General features: G+C 43.3%; 1 protein-coding gene across 3 annotated transcripts in view; it reads right to left on the reverse strand.

Moving 5' to 3' along the window:
- SMC2 (structural maintenance of chromosomes 2) overlaps positions 1–17461 on the reverse strand; it is a 37146-nt gene that overhangs the window by 5491 nt on the left and 14194 nt on the right. For all 3 annotated transcript variants that reach the window (XM_075931432.2, XM_006118850.5, XM_075931433.2), the window contains exons 11-21: positions 16712–16871; positions 14054–14171; positions 12055–12193; positions 10624–10743; positions 9419–9623; positions 7544–7679; positions 3150–3274; positions 2165–2358; positions 1478–1621; positions 1017–1211; positions 296–496 (exon numbers count right to left, since the gene is read on the reverse strand). In XM_075931432.2, coding sequence (XP_075787547.2) covers positions 296–496; positions 1017–1211; positions 1478–1621; positions 2165–2358; positions 3150–3274; positions 7544–7679; positions 9419–9623; positions 10624–10743; positions 12055–12193; positions 14054–14171; positions 16712–16871 — 1737 coding nt within the window. The remainder of the gene's footprint in view (positions 1–295; positions 497–1016; positions 1212–1477; positions 1622–2164; positions 2359–3149; positions 3275–7543; positions 7680–9418; positions 9624–10623; positions 10744–12054; positions 12194–14053; positions 14172–16711; positions 16872–17461) is intronic.

Here is a 17461-nt window from a genome sequence, read left to right on the forward strand (position 1 = left end):
ATGATATTGCTGTAGACACAGTAATGCCGGTATGATACTCAAAATGCAATTTTAAAAAAGGAAACTCAGCTTTTATCACTAAAAGTCAATCAATTGCTAATGCATAGTCAGTTAAAATGTATTACCATCCAAGTATAACTAAAAATGGTTCATGCCATTGACTTCTGAACAAAACAATGTAAGGCTCAAGCAGAGGAACTGAGTAGTAGTGTGCAGGTGATATAAACCATGTTACCCATAAATAGATATGCCACAAATTGTACCGACTCTTGAGGTTGAAGCAAGAAATGTTTACCCTTTCTTCTGCCTCTGAAAGCATGTTCATAGCTCTCATATTGACATTCCTTCCCAGCTTCTCTTTTTTCTCCTGTAGTTTCTGCAGCCTCTGGCCTGCTTCTTTAGGATTGTTAGTTTTAAAATCATACGCCGTGTTAGGCTGGCCAAAAAGCTGTTTCTCTGAAGCTATCCACTCATAGTCTTTCAGCAGTTTAGCCACCTGGAAACATGTACAAAGTACATATGTTCAGAGCATTTATGTGAAAAAGAACTGGCATCCTAAGTTGTTTTACAACATTAAATCTCAGTATACAAAATACAGATTGAGCATCAAAAGAACATTGACTTAAGGGCTGAAGAAAAAAAAAAGTCAGACAGGTCAAAACATGGAGAAAGTTTTTGAATGGGTGTTTGACCTTCTGATTTAAACTTAGATTTTCCAAATAGCACCACAATGCTCTTAACACTGTCTTCAAGTCAACCTTCTTTAATAGGCTTGTCCAGCAGATATAACAGTATCTGCTTCATTGGTTCTCTCCCAAACAGACATTCTCTGTTGGCCTATGGGACAATGTATGGATAAACACTTGTGACTTTTCTCTCCTCTGAGATATTTCTCAGCATTGAGAATGTACCAGTATAGCAGTGCATAGATTAAAAAAAAGACTTCATTGCCCATGGTCACTGAAAACACCACCTCTGGTTACTGTAGTCAAAGAAGGGAAGAGTTCTCTGAATACCTTGGCAGCAGCATCAGTAGTCTCTCGCTTGTGTTTATTGATGTTATGTTCTAGCTCTTTAACCTTAAGCTGAGATTCATTATTTTGTTCTCTGTATTTTACAGTCTCTGTAGATTTGGCTTTAATTTCTTTATCCTGGGCGGTGATTACTTCCTTTTGCTTGGCCAGTTCCTCCTGAGCTTTCTTTACAGATGCCTGTAAAACAAAAAGGGCATACTCAATTCTCTTTTAACCAATTTGTATGATACATTTATTGTGAAATTCAGTCAAGGATAAAAAGGCTGCAGAAAGGTCCTGTAGACTATCTACATATTGTGTGATGGAAAAAAAATCCACATCAAACTGAATAATCTATAGTATGATGTTTAATAGTCTATATTTCCAGCTACACAGAGATGAAAAACATATTAGAACCAAGTTGTCTTTAGTATTCAAAATACCTCCAGTTTTTCTAGACCTACCTTTGTCTTAGATACTTCAGATGCCATAGCATCAATCTGATCCTGGTAAGATTTGATAGCTTCCTTCACAGCTTCAATCTGTTGTTTATAGGAGGCCTGTTCTCGTGTTAGCTCTTCTAATTCCAGAACTAATGCTTCAACTTCCTAAACAGATGATATGTTGAACATGTATTAAAGACTAGACTTGAATAGAGAACTGTAATATTCAGCTTGCTTCTGACTAAAGACTGCAGAAGGTCAAAAGTCAACAGTTCCACAACCACAGCTGTAACATCATTGTAACCAGACAGCCTCAAAGGAAGGATAGAGTATATGATTCTAGAATAAATCATGTATCATCAATTTCTGTATGTGTCACTGGCTACAAAATATCATCCATGCACTGAAACCAATAAGGCAGTGGTCTCCAATGCGGTGCCCACGGGGAATTTATGTGCACCCGCCGAGTGACATGCCCAAGCCATTCGTGCGCCCCGGACCCCAGCCTTGCGGCGCATGCGCGGCCCCACTGGCAGCCGCACAGCGCTTGTGTAGCCCCGCCCCCAGAAGCCCCAAAAGGTTGGGGACCAGTGCAATAAGGTTTAAGAAAATCATAAGCGCGCACGCACGCATGCACGTACACACTTCTGCTTAATTGTAGAGGCTTTTCAGGATTGTGGAACTTACTACCAACAGTGGAAGATTTACCTGCTGTTTTTCTTTCATTTTTTTGCTGGAAGCATCTGCCTTTTTTTTGGCACCATCTAGCTTCTGTTGGGCATCTTTCAATTCCTTCTCACGCTCCACTTCAGCATTTTTCATTTTGTTCTCCAGCACTTTATATTTTTCTTCTGCCTTTTTCTGGATGTCCTTGGTTTTCTTTAGTGTCTCTTCACTCTCATCTGAATCAAAACGTACAATATTGAACCTGGCAGTTCTTCCAGCCCCTGACTAAACCTCTACAAATATGCCTATAGGTCAGAGTGCCATATCAATTTAACAAGGCTTAGTACAAAAAAAAAAAAAAAACCCCCACCACATTTACTAAGTTGGGTTTTTTTTGTTTTTTTGCTTTTTAACTAAAGTGCTGATCTCATAAATTTCAGCATTCCCTTGTCCATAGATTACTATAAATGTTACCTAAATACTACAGCACACAAAAAATATATGGGAGGATACAGTAAGATTGAAATTCTCTCGTTAAATTAAACAAAAAATAAGCTCGCTCTTTATATGTCAAATAAATACACATTTTACATAACACACTAATTCATTGAATGGTAATCTACCAATCTTTGGTATCCTATCAGTTCCTTCACTCCTAATAGTGTCAGACACTACCACTATATATGCCAATTTTTTTCTCTTGAACCTGTTTGCTTTTATTATTCCTTCTTTCCAGATCTCCTTTATATGAAAACGAGTATTTTTCAAATGATTTCTCAGGATTCAAACTACATACGATGCAAATGCTAAACAAGAAAATCAGCAATCTTAACTGTATACTCATTTGAGTTGGTCCATTGTTATTTTAATTTACAACTTTTTTTGAATTTGTTAAACAAAAATCCCTAAAATTAAGTTTTAATGGAACTTAAAAGGGATTAGATTTATTCAATCCCAAAAGCAAATAAAAGTCTACTCTGAATAACCAAATAATGTTCTTCACATTTTCAGCAACTTGTTCTCTCACCAATTGTTTTCTTAAGGGTGTCCAGCTCCTCTTGCTGTTTGTGATAGGCACTTTGCTGAAGTTTAGTTTGCAATATCTCTGCTTCTTCTGATTTCATCTCCCACTGCTGCTTCAGTTGGCGATACCTTAACAGATCATAGCAGACACAATCAGATGTATTCACATGATAAGTTACAGGCATACCACTACTGTAGGGTACATACCAGTGTTCCCTCTAATATTTCCCACCCCGAGCAGCATAAATTTTTTTATTTGCACCAATATGGAGGTGATGTGTGACATCACCGTCATATTGGCGCACATTAAATTCATGTGGCGGGGGTAGAGCCAAGGGGTTCTGGCTCTTGGATGGGACAAGGGTTGAAGGGTTCAGGACTGGGGCAAAGGGTTGGGGTGCAGACTCAGGGATGGGGCTGGGACAGAGAATGGGATGCGGAGGTATGAGGGGGATTCTGGGGCCAGGCCAGTGTACGGGGCTCTGGTCCAGGCTGCTCCAACCACAGCGAGAGAGAATTGTTCTACCAGGGCCTAGCTATCTGGGCCATGGCAGTGGGAGGCTCCTCTGGGGTCAGGCAACCAGGTTGTGGTGGTGTTTGTGTTCACGCTAGGGGAGAGGCACCTTGTTCAGACTGTGTCCCCCCCCCCCCCCCAGCCACCAGGCTGGAGACTAGGTTGGGGTGACTCTTCTCTGCACCTAGCATGGGTGCCTTGAGTATTAGCACAGGGCTAAGTAGGCAGCTGTGCAGCTTACAGGGAACTTATGTACACAGAGCTTTATATTTTCAGAGGTAAAGAGACAAGCATTAATTTTCCTCACTATAAAATGGTGAATATAAGACTAAGGATCAGTCATGACTTGGAAACTCCAGTATTCAAAACTCATGCCATATCTATTAGGATAATATAGCAAACATTTACATATATGTGCAATGATAAATATTGTATAGTCTCAATTATGAAATTTACAGTACAATTCAGTTTATCTGAATGGCCTGGAGGGCATCCAAAATATTTGGGTAACTGGACATTCAGATAAACGCAAGAGCTATTTTAACATGCGATTTCACCTCAGTAATGCCAGTTCCTGAAGACGGAGAAAAACCCAGGAAGCAAAGGAGGAAGAGAAGAAAAAGAGAAGTCTCTTTGGTGATGCTTGAGTGCTTCCTGGCACTGAGAACCAGTCATAGCCCTTACTATTTGTACTGCTAGTTGTGGAAGTGGGGGACTGAGTGTGCCTGGTGCTGCCTGAACACTTCCGAGGAGGCTTCTGCATCAACTTCCCTGCTCCTCCTTTTCTCTCCTCCAGCCTTGGGGAGCAGCCTAAAACTGTACAGGCAGTCCCCGAGTTACGCGGATCTGACTTGCGTTGGATCCGCAGTAACGAACGGGGATTTTTCTCGCCCTGGAGGACTGGAGCGGCGGGACGCCTGGTCCCGCCGCCCGCCTCCTCTGGGGCGAGAAAAGCTGCTCCCTGTCTCCCTGGTTTGCTGGGGGAGCAAAGCGGCGGAGGACCCGGGGCGGACCCGCGGCCGCTTCCAGATCAGCTGGAAGCGCCGTGGATCCGGCCGGGTCCTCCGCGGCTTTGCTCAGCGTCTCCCTGATCTGGAAGCGGCCGCGGGTCCGGCCCCGGGTCCTCTGCCGCTTTGCTCGGCGTCTCCCTGGTCTGCAGACCAGGGAGATGCTGAACAAAGCCGCGGAGGACCCGGCCAGACCCGCGGCGCTTCCAGCTGATCTGGAAGCGGCCGCGGGTCCGGCCCCGGGTCCTCCGCCGCTTTGCTCGGCGTCTCCCTGGTCTGCAGACCAGGGAGACGCTGAGCAAAGCCGCGGAGGACCCGGGCCGGACCGCGGCGCTGATCTGGAAGCGCCGCGGTCCGACCCGGGTCCTCCGCCGCTTTGCTCCGCGTCTCCCTGGTCTGCTGGGTGGGGACGCAGCTAGTGCCCCCCCCAGCAGACCAGGGAGACATGGAGCAAAGCCCGGGGCCTGTGGTAGAGCAAGTGGGGCGCTGCCGGTTGGTCCCGCAGCACCGCTCCTTGGCGCTACTGGACCAACCCGGCAGCACCCCAGCTGCTCTGCCCCAGAAGTCCTGATTCAGCCGCTGCTGATCAGTTTCAGCAGCGGCTGAATCAGGACGCCTGGGGCAGAGCAGCTGGGGTGCTGCCGGGTTGGTCCAGTAGCGCCGAGGAGCGGCCACGCTACTGGACCAACCCAGCAGCACCCGAGCTGCTCTGCCCCAGGTGTCCCCAAGTTAGCCGCTGCTGAAACTGACCAGCGGCTGACTACAGGAAGCCCGAGGCAGAGTTGCTCTGCCCCGGGGTTCCTGGAATCAGCTGCTGATCAGTTTCAGCAGCAGCTGACTTGGAGACTCCTGGGGTTCTTAAGTTGAGTCTGTATGTAAGACAGAACTGGTGTCCAGATTCAGCTGCTGTTGAAACTGATCAGTTTCAGCAGCGGCTGAATCTGGATGCCAGTTCCGACTTACATACAGATTCAACTTAAGAACAAACCTATAGTCCAGTCCCTATCTTGTACGTAAACCGGGGACTGCCTGTACCTTCAAACAGCATGTTCATCTTCTGCATGCCTGATTGTCCCCAGCATAGCCTTTAGATACACTATGGTTGTGGATAACCAGGACTTTCAGATAAAATGGAAAATGTCTGTTCAAATTAGGCTATTTATCATAACTTAATTAAACTTGTTCATCTTGTGGGCATGCAACAACTGCACTATTTATGAAAAAGCAAATATACAGGAGATGTCTAAATCACAGCTAAACCTTTCAATTGTACATGGTCAGACTCAATATTTTTAACGCTTGTGTCATTTTCATGTAAAGTTTGAAACTGGTTTGCTCCATTTATCTAGGTTTTTGGGGAAAAATCATTTAAATGGTTGAAAGTGTTTGAAAAACAAGTGCAACATGTGCATAGTTTACTTTCTTTTTAAGGACTCTTATTTGCCTAAATATATTGCACAGAAGACATTGAAGATTCCACAATTATTTTTAAATTTAAATTCACAAAAATATTATCTAAGTATAAGATCTGATTTAAATTCCCAAATACCAAATATTTTGGGGGATACTGATGCAATTTCAATGTTCTTATAATTCTCACCTATTCTGATTTTACCCTAGATAGGAGTTACAGAATAGAACTGCAGGAAATTCATTTGGCACTTCAGTGAATAGGAAAAGGTGAAAACTGAATACAGTTTTCAGGAAAGCATCATGCGATTTTCCCCAAGCATAGGAACAATATAAGCTCTCTCATATATTTTACAGGCTGAACCTCTAAAATCTGAGACATTCTGGTCTGGCAACATCTGTGGTCAGACAGGACCATAGATGTTGCTGGACCAAAGAGCTCCAGTGCCTGGGATCAGTAGCTGACCAATAGTCCTGGCCAACCCAGCAGCAGGAGAGGGTCGGGAAGCCACAGCTGGCAGGGGAAGCCACTGGAGTCCAGTGGCTGGGGTGGGGCACAGAGCAGGCAAATGACTTGGAGGAGCCCAGGAGCGATAGCCAATGGAAAGCAGGGGAGCAATGACTTCTCCTGGTTTTGGCAAACTCCCTAGTTTGGGGCTGTTTAGATCCCGAGGGTGCCGCATCAGGGAGGTCCAACCTATAATTTCCTGCTGATGTGGTCCAGAAATCTCCTTGCCTTCCCATTATTTTGTGTAGTTCAGTGGTCATACTACTCTGGCTTTCATACAAAACCTCATCTGACCCTCTGTGCTCTTCTAGTATTATATTATCTTTATCTACTATCTATTTGAGATACATACAAACTATGTCTGCCCATCTGTGAGTCAGTTCTATCAAGAACGCTTCCTAAACAGTAAGAACTAGGACCACTAAATTTGGTATGCAGGTTTCTCTTATTAGAACTCAAAGCAAGGTTGTGCCAGGACAATGGGATGTGTCTGGAATTCAGCTGTTTCTCATAAAATAGAAAGGAAGGGAGGAACAGTTACAGTAGATGTAGAATGACCACAGGGGGGCAGCAAGGGACCAGAGATGGGGACAGGGACATCTATATATTTCAGAGAATGTGTCTTTTTTTCTGTTTCCCCCCCTCCTCCTGCCCCCAACTGGGGGACATGCATCCCTCCCTGGCTGTGCCCACTGTAGTGGCCCATGGACAGGCACTTCTCACTTGGCCTGAAGCTGCTGTGGTGAGAGAGGGCTGGGGCAGCCTGCATACTGAAGCCCTAATACTCAGCCCCACCAAGTGCAATGATTTAAATGAAGAAAAACAAAAAACTTATTTGAGTTAAGGACCGGGGCAATGCTGAGTAATCTTTTAGTACAGACATACATACAGACATACATACATAGATAGATATAAAAAGAGAAAGAAAAAGATAGAATCTTGTATTTTTTAACCCTTACTTTTCAGCAGTGTTCTTTAAGCTTGCCAGCTCCTTTTCTACTGTCTCTAGCTCAGACTCCTTTGTTTTCAATTTTTCTTGAATATCTTTCATTTCCAGAAGCTTGGACAAAACAGATGCAGACTGTGGACGTGCGCCTGATTAGTGAAAGAACAGAAAGCTGAGGATGACTGATTACCTAGCATTAATTACTTAAATAGAAGGATGTATTTAAAAACTGGGCTACTCACATGGAAGACATGAGAGAACAAAACCAGAGTTGCTTTTAAAGCAAACTTTGAACCTATAATAGTTCTCAATCCAGAATGTTTTCTTACTCTGGCACTAAGGCATGTTTATCCACATCTGTTTTTCCAGATTTCCTGGAACTGAAGTGTTACCGGACTGGAAGCTCTTAATGTTGATCAATCCAAGTTTTTATGCTATTGCTTAACAAATTGGGCAAAAATAGGGTAAGTCTCACTGAACTTGCAAGATTTTGAAGTACCTGTCTCACTGGATTATTTAATTATGTTATTAATACATTTGTGGGTTTAATTGAAATACTTAATGATATTTTCCTCCTTTTAGATAGGCTTCTCTTTCCTGGTTAATGGTAATACCACATATTGTTCTGGTATAAAACAAAAGCATATTTGTTCTTCCTACAAGAGAGTTTCAATCAGATCTCTCTGTTCCATTTATAAATGGATTATCCAGCACATTTGATGTGCACAGGGAACACTCTATAACTGGGATAGGCAATAATTTTTGATGGGGAACCACTCCAAGATTTTGGTAAGTGGTCAAGTCACAGTGGTGTGGGATCTGGGACAGAGGTTTGGTGCAGAAGGATGCTGGGATTTGGGTGCAGGACAGGGTGCAGGGTCTAAGAGAGAGTTTGAGTTAAGAAGGTGGTTATGAAAGGGGATTGGGGTGTGGAATCCCAGGAGGGGGTATGGGTGCAAGATAGGATTCTGACCTGGAGGAGAGTAGGAAGAGATGCAAGGTCTTAGAGTTATGGCCTGGCAAGTGGGTACAGAGGATCTGGGTGGTGACCTGGGGGCGGGGAGTTGGGGGTATGGTAGTTAGGGATGTAAAATCCCATTTTAAGTGATTAAACATGTTGTTTACCCAGTTAACTGATTAAAGGGGGTGGAGCAGGGGACATGGATTGCTCCAGACGACCGGAGCTGCCCCTGTCCATGGCAGGCCCACTTTGCTTTTGGCATGCTGGGAGCTGCTCCAGTCCCCACCAGTTAACTGGTTAAATATTCTCATCCCTAGTGGGAGGGAAGTGCCAAAGTCAGACTCTGGCCAGGAGGCGCTTATCTAGGCAGATCCTGGCCCAGTGGGACCTTAGGCAGGCCCAGACCACTCAAAGTGGCTGGCTGCTCCATGTGCTCCTCTGTGCCACGGAGAAGGGGTCAGGGGGAGCGATTGTGCTTGAGGTGGAGGCAACGGATGCAATCTCACAGCTCCCGTTTCTGGCCTTTGGGAGCTGAGAGACCATGGCAAGGGCAGTGCTTCCCCACATGGCACAGAGAGGCACATGGAGCAGCCAACAACTTTGAGTGGCCTGGAGCTGCTCTGTTCCTGAGGGTCCAAGCAGGACAGGACACGGGCCAAATTCAAAGGATTGGTGGGACAAATTTATCCCTCTTACACAGTCATAACTTTTAATTCAAACAATTTAAATAAGGCAAATAATTTTTTTTCTAGTATTTTCATTTCCATTTTGCATAACTGGGATTTGAATACATCTTCTGTCAAATAGATTTCGAAGTTTTTCAGAGTAAGGTTCTAAATACAGTTTTACTGTTAGCATTTGTCAAAACATTTAAAGCAGTACAACAGTCAGTGGAGAAGATATGGTAGCCAAAAAAAAAAAAAATACCTCCACTCACAGTCCCTTGAGGATCAAAGGTATCTCCTCCAAGAGTGACAGTTCTTTTCATAACATTTTTGTTGAAAGTCACTTTCTTGGCATTATTCATGTTATCACAAACCAGTGTTGTTCCAAAGACATATTCCATTGCCTTCTGTAGTTCAGATTCATACCCAATCAGAGAGAGGGCCAAATGCACATTATCATCACCAACCTAACAATCAAAAGAATATAGTATTAATATTCCAAATGAATTAAAGAGTTTTGAAATCCAATTTCTTGCTCCCATTATAAGGTTTTGTAACATGTTAGAATTCCTCAATAAGTGCTTTTGAACTACATGTCTGTAGGTAAAAACCTTGACTCAATCTCTCTCTTTCTCTAGTCAGACTACCAATGGGCACCTCAGTCAAATATGCTCAGTAATGCATCTCTCTCAGATGTTAATTTTGGTTCACTCCCTTCTTTGCGACTAGCAACACAAAACTTTATTGTTCTGATCAGCTTCTCCTTCCTCTATCTTTACAGTATGTCTACACTACACAGCTTTTAGCAACAGGACTGTGTCATTACAGCCTTATCACTAGAAGTCAGCTTGTATAAATGCTAGAAGTCAGCTGGTATTTTTGCCAACAAAATACTTCTAATTTCTACTAGAGGGTTTTGCTTTGTCAACAGAAGAGTGCTCGTACCAACAAAGCATACTTTCACTTGCCACCCGAAAACTTGGTAGTTCATGGAGGTGGTTTTTTTTAAAGCACCTGTGAACAACAAGGCTACGTCTAGATTGCATCCCTTTTTCCTAAAAGGGATGCAAATTAGACGTATCGCAATTGCTAATGAAGCGAGGATTTAAATCTCCCCCGCTTCATTAGCATAAAAATGGCTGCCGCTTTTTTTCGGCACGGAGCTTTGCCATTCCCACTCAGCCCATCTATTGTGCTTCTGCAGAATATTGTTTCTGGTAATTCACTATTCAGCCAAATTTCAAATTAAGCAAGTCACCCTTTAAAGATACAATTACTTCTATAATTCTTATAAAAATAGCATAGAAATAACTGCCATTATGACATAGGCATGACTGATATTACCCTATTCCCCATTCCAAGTAATCATTGTTGAAAACATGCCCTGTGCATGATGGTTAACAACTAATAAAGCATGCCAATTTTAAGAAAAACTTACACAGCAAAAGAATTTATCTAAAGACATACCAAGTGTTTTGCTGCCATCACTTTTTTTTGCTCAATACACTGTGCTGAAATTTTATTTAGTGGAATTATGGTGTATCGACGCTTCAGTTCACCTTTTTCTAACAGTTTTTTACCAATAACCTAAAATTTAGGGGAAAAAAATTACAGAAAGATACAAAAACACATGTCAAATTGTGAAGACAATTGAAAACATTTCTTATAGGAATAGTATCAGAGGGGTAGCCATGTTATTTTGGATCTGCAAAAGCGACATGGAGACCTGTGGCACCTTATAGACTAACAGACGTATTGGAGCATAAGCTTTCGTGGGCAAAGACCCACTTTGTCAGATGCATGTAGTAGAAATTTCCAGAGGCAGGTATAAATACGCCTCTGGAAATTGTGTCATTTAAATGGACACAAATCAGATATTAGGAATGGCAAAATACAAAAACCTGTAGAAGAACACTTCAATTTCCCTGGACACACAGTAGAAGATTTAAAGGTAGCCATCCTGCAGCAAAAAAACTTCAAGACCAGACTTCAAAGAGAAACTGCTGAGCTACAGTTCATCTGCAAATTTTACATCATCAGTTTAGGATTAAACAAAGACTGTGAATGGCTAGCCAATGATAAAAGCAGTTTCTCCTCTCTTGGTGTTCACACCTCCAGATCAGCTGCTAGAACAAAATACAGGACTATGTAGCAATTTAAAGACTAACAAGATGGTTTATTAGATGATGAGCTTTCGTGGGCCAGACCCACTTCCTCAGGTACACCAGACTAACACGGCTACATTTCTATCACAGCTGCTAGAAGTGAGCCTCACGCTCCCTGATTGAATTTCCCTTGTTATCTCTAGCCTTATTCTGGCCTACATATTTATACTTGCCTCTGGAAATTTCCACTACATGCATCTGACAAAGTGGGTCTTTGTCCACGAAAGCTTATGCTCCAATACATCTGTTAGTCCATAAGGTGCCACAGGACTCCTTGGTGCTCTTATAGGAATGATACACATACTGGAGAATTTAAAGTTTGCCTAAGAAGGCAGGATTCCATTGACCTAAATTAATTCATACTCACTAAAATAAATTCTCTATTTGTTAAGGTATCTGCTTAAGGATACCCTATTGCTGTGGGCGATGATTTTTAGTGACTAGAGATTTAAGGAGGCCTCAAATTTGGGAGTGGGGACCAACTGAAGATAACTTAGAGGGGCCTGATTTTCAGAGTGCAGGTGCGCAACAATTTATGAAAACCTGCATCCCTTTGAAGTGTCTGAAATTGAAATCCCAGAACTAACTAATTGGTTTTGAAAAATCTTGGCCTTAGTGCGCAAAGTTTTAACTACACATCTCCAAGGAGTAGTGACAGAAGTTCATGACTAAAGCACAGGGTTGAATACTGCCAAAGGGATGTACTCAAAAGTTGTGTGTTAAGAAACAATACCTCTGTGTCCACCACAATGTTATAGAGCTTTCCCCCAGCTACCACTTCTAGAGCTGTTGCAGTGGAGATCTCTTTCACAGTGATTAGAGAGGCAACAAGCCCTTTTATATGATTTGGATTCCAATTTTTTTCTGGATCTCTTAAAATAAATTAAAAAAAATTATGTTACTTAAGATGAAAACAGCTTATGACAAACTCCAAACACATTTATATTAATGTAAAAATTCCACAATATACAGATATACAATATTCTGAAGCCACAGACAGCCAAATAATTTTAAAATTTCATAAGTAAGGGTTTCCAAGTAAACTGTCAGCTATGGAATAAATAGAAGAACCCTGACATCAACATTGCCTCGAGTTGTTCATAAAACTTGGCACTACGAATAGTTATGCAAAACTAACTTATTAAAAAGCTAACAAAGTTTGGAAGCATTGCTAATATTTTTAATTGACTGACAGTTTTGGCATTAAAGTTACAAAAATAAATTCTATTAATTAGGTATGAGGTATAAATCTTTCATTAGAGTAGTTTACATAGTTACATGAAAGAGGTTTTCAGAGATTATGAAGTTAATTAACTTCTGACATAAAAAAATAATTTCATGAACTTTTGTTTACGTGTTGTTTTAGATTTGAATGAACTTGTCCAAGGCACAACTTAAAGAGGTGCATACACACAATATATAACAATGGATCATAGCAATTTTTTCCCTGCCACACACATTTAATTATAAAAAGTTTAGACAAAAAGATAAACTTCTTGTAACTGAAAATACTAATGCCTATGAACATTTAAAGAAAACTGCTTTTCTCGATAGTGAAAGTACAAAACGGATCTGTAATTAGCTGCCATAATATTGCTATGGGAAAAGAATAATAGTTTTGATGCGGTATCATAAGAAACGTGCAGCTAACATTTGCAAGCATATAATAAATGCATCTGCTGTTTTGAATTTTACTTGTCCCAGTGAAAGGTACACTGGACTGGGGCTCAGGAGACCTAGTTCTACCTATGGCCGGATGGACATTGGGCAAATCATGTTACTTCATACCTCAATTTCCCCCATCTGTAAAACGGAGTTAATGATATTTACTGCTTTTGTGAAGTGCTTGGACATTGATGGGTAAAAAGAGCTGTGTAAATGCCAGATAATATATTATCCTAAATACCTGGGCAGATTAATCATGCCATAAGTCAGAAATGGAAAAGGAGGCAAACTATTTCTGTATCAATAGCAAAACAATGGCCTCCTGAATTTTCATTCTCCCAAGTTCACGGATGTTTAATGAACATTAGAGTACAATTTTGAGGCCTTACTTGCAGGGACAGATTAAGAAAGCTTAAGGGGCTGCAACCCAAGGCCCTGGGCTAAAGGGGAACCCCAAAGAAATCTCCAGGACACTGGAAGTGTAGGACCTGTTGCAGGCCCCAGGCTGCAGCCACTAAAGCTTTTGTGTTCTGACCCTGCCTGGCAGGGGAAATGAGTGCGACTCCATGCACTACTGTTTCCCCACCTCCACCAAGCTTGAGCTTCAAGTGCCACAAAGTTCTGTCCACATGCTTTCCTTCCTGCAGGCTTCTCCCTCACAGTTCCCATTGGCCATGAATTATGACCAATCAGAGCTGTGGGGGATGGAGCCTTGCAGGCAAGCACAGGGCAGCACACTCAGCTATCTGCCCCTTCTCTCCATGGGTTGTGCCACCAAAGTGAAGCTGCTCCAGATAAGTGCCCAGTACCGCAACCCCCCAACTACCTTCTGTCTGGAGTTCCTGAATGCATGCCAATCTTTCGGCTTAAGCCCCACCCCAGAGCGCCCCACCCCAACCCTAGTTGGAGCCCCTCACTCCCTCTCCCATCCAACCCACCGCCTCAGCCTACAGTCCCTTCCTGTAACTCTAAACCCCTCACTTTTGGCTCCACCCAAGAGCCTAAGGGCCCCCAACAAAATCTAATAGCCCCAGACCTCCAGAAGGAGTTAATCTGATCCTGCTTACTTATATTCAAACCGTAGATTGGGAAACTTGGCCATTACGGTTTCATATGATTCTCTCAACAGACCGACTTCATGAGAAAGTTCTCTCCGTTTTGCTAAAAGAGTTTCTTCTTTTTTGTCTAAAAGAGCCAAACAAACATATCACTAAACTCTTTAGTCACACTCTTTGCATATATAGGTATGAAGTAGTTCAGGGCTTTCTGGGGATGGAGCTCCCCAATCGCTGCAGCCCCACTTCTGCCCTGCCTGGCCGAGGCTTCTCAGGGACAGGGCTCTGCGGCTGCCCTGCTTCTGTCCCGCCCAGGGCTTTCCGGGGACTAAGTTCTGCGGCTTTCCTGCCGCTGCCGTGCCCCATCAGAACTCCTTGGGACAGGGCTTTGCAGCTGCTCCTGCTGCACCGGGATGGAGCTCTACAGAGACCAGGTTTGCCAGTCCCACTGCTACCCCACCCAGCCAGGGCTCCCCAGGGACAGGACTTCATGGCTGACCCGCTGCTGCCATGCCAGGACAAGGCTCCGCAGGGATAGGGCTCGCTGATCTTGTGGTTGTGCTGCCTGTCCAGGGCTCTCCAGGGATGGGACTCACCAGTGTGATGGTGGGGCTCCTCTCAGCTGGACTCCCTGACTGGTTCACATTCCCAGGCACCAGGGTTCTCTGATCCAGCAAAATTCATGATCCTGCCAGACCACGAATGTTGTTGGACCAGAGAGTCTCAGATTTAAGAGATTCAAACTGTACTGTTTTTCTATAATTCTCACTAAAGATTGAAAGATTCCAAGTTTCTGATTTACAGCTATTTGGAATATTTGGGTGCTAATATTTTTGTTTAAATTAAAACTGGAAGAATCTTTGAAGAAGAAAGGACTTCTCATTATGTCTTAGGCTATGTGCTAAGTAGATATACATATTATTTTATGTATATCTCCTCATTTTATAAGGAGTAATGGTTATTTCGAAAGAAGGGATTTTTTTTTAAATAACTGCGTCTAGACAGAGCTTTTTTCAAAATAAGGTATTTTGAAATAGCAGCTGGACACGTTTATGCAAATGAAGCACGGGAAATTCAAATCCGTGCTTCATTTGCAATTTCGTTTGTCTGCATTTGCATTCCTCTCTCAAAAGAGGAATGCAGTGTAGATACATACCCTTAGGTACTTAAAGTAGAGCACTTAAATTAGTTAGATTTTCTGAAATGGCAAGCACTTGCATTTACTGTTAGACTTTGGACTGGATTTTCATTTACATCAGAACCCCTTTACACACTGGCTCTGCATTTGCACTGTGAAGGAGCCTCAAATTGATGATATGTTGTCAGTAGTGCCTTAATGTAAATAAAAGTCATGCCCTTTACTGGGAAGAGGGTGGGAAAGGGGAAAAAGAAGGGCTATCTGGTAACTTTTATGCTGGTGTAAATCTTGGCCCACTAGTGTGTTTTTACTTTCAACAGGCAATCATACAACTCCAAACTACCGTTTGAACTCTTACCTGCTCCAAGTAAAAAAGCTACATATGTTCTTTAATTCTATTGTGCTATCTCCACTATACTGTAACCATTCATTAAAATGGCAGAAATATTAATTTCTTCAGAGTTCTCTTCCTATGTTTTCAGGGTCTTTCTTTCACACCAGGTTCTTCTAGATGAGAGATGGGCAATACGTGTTCGTGGGGGGGGGGGGAAATTTGCAGGGTGTGGGATGGAGGTTGGGCACAGAAGGGCGCACGGGGTAAAGGACTCGGGTACAGGAGATAGTGTGAGGTCTGAGAGGGAGTTTGGGCAAAGGAAGGAGTTGTAACCTGGGTCGAGGATTGGGGTGTAGGGTCTGGGAGGGGGCATGGGTGCAAGAGAGGATTCTCACCTGGGAGAGGGGCACTAGGAAGGGGTGCAAAGTCTGGGAGGGAGCTGTGACCTGGGAGAAGGGGAAAAGGGAGTGCAGACTGCAGAGGGTGTGGGTGGTGACTTGGGACAAGGGAACGGGGTACAGGATCTAGGAGGGTGTTTGGGTGCAAGAGAGGATTCGGGCCTGGGTGAGAGGTATAGGAGGGGGTGCAGAGTCTGGGAGGGAGTTGTGTCCAGGGGTAGGATTTGGATGGTGACCTGGAGGAGCTGAGGTGCAGGAGAGGCTGGGGTGCCAGAGGTAGGCTCTGGCTGGAAGGCACACACCTAAGCCTGCAGCACCCCCAAGGCAGACTGGGCTCCCTGCCTGCTGCAGCCCCATATCACTTAAAACTGCAGACTGCTCCCTCCACCCTCCCAGAAAGAGGGCGGGGGGAGAGAAAAAGAGAGTCTTGCTTCTGCCCCCATCCCCCTGGCCAATCTCTCAGCTCCTATTGGTTGGCTGTTTCCAGGGGACTAAGTTATTTCTGCCCACTATTGGCCAGCTATTTCTGCCCACTAGAAGCTGAGGATTGGGCTGGAGGCAGGGAGATCTCAGGAAGCCTCCCCCCCACCCCCCCACAGAACAGCAAGACACTCTCGGACTGAGCTTTAAACTGTGGCAGTTGCGTGTGCCTGTGTGCCTGAGCCGTGGGCGGGATCTGGTGGCTTGGCAGGTTGGATCCAGGCCCCGGGCTGTATTGCCCAGCCCTGTTCTAGATGATCCTATACTTCCACCCACCCATCCCAAAATTGCTATTCTACCAGTAAGTCTCTTCAACAAACCTTCATAGTTTAGCTTTTTCATTTCATTTTCTAGTTTTTCTTTCAGCTTTTTAACAGCTTCAAATGCTTCTTGATCTTTCTTGTAGCCACTGTCCATCTTTTTTACTTCTGTCTGTTTTGTCTTTAATTCTTGTTGAGCATGTTTCAGCTTCATTTGAGCCTATGGTAAAATACAGGATAAACACAGAACCTGGAGTTTTCAAACAATACATAGCATAAGAGTAGAATTTCTACATTATCTGGATGCTTGGGTTATCATTCAGGATCCTTATCACATACAGTAATGTCAAATAGCATCCTTAGCATCTATAAACATAATTCAATTGTAGATGGCAAACAGAGTTTGGAAATAACACTGATGAGAACAATGCACTCTGTGCTTTTCACACATGAGAAGTTTCAGTGTCAAATGATAAAACCTTTTGAGAACATTATTAATGAGATTGGGACAAAGGAATTAATATGAATGTACCAAATGATGATTAAGGCTACATCTTCATTAGAAGTGCTGCAGCAGTGCCATTATAGCATTTCAATGTAGACACTCAGTACAGTGACAGGAAGAGTTCGATCATCCGTGTAGTTAATCCACCTCCCTGAGAGGGGGTACCTAAATCATCAGCAGAATTTTTCCTTTGCCCTTGCACAGTCTACACTTGGGGGATTAGTTAAATTGACCTATGTCACTTATGGATATGAATTTTTTTTACACCACTAGAGCTACATAATTGGTCAACCTAATCTTTCTGC

Source organism: Pelodiscus sinensis, chromosome 6 (genome assembly GCF_052426305.1).
Source record: "Pelodiscus sinensis isolate ZL-2025 chromosome 6, ASM5242630v1, whole genome shotgun sequence".
NCBI lineage: Eukaryota > Metazoa > Chordata > Testudines > Trionychidae > Pelodiscus > Pelodiscus sinensis.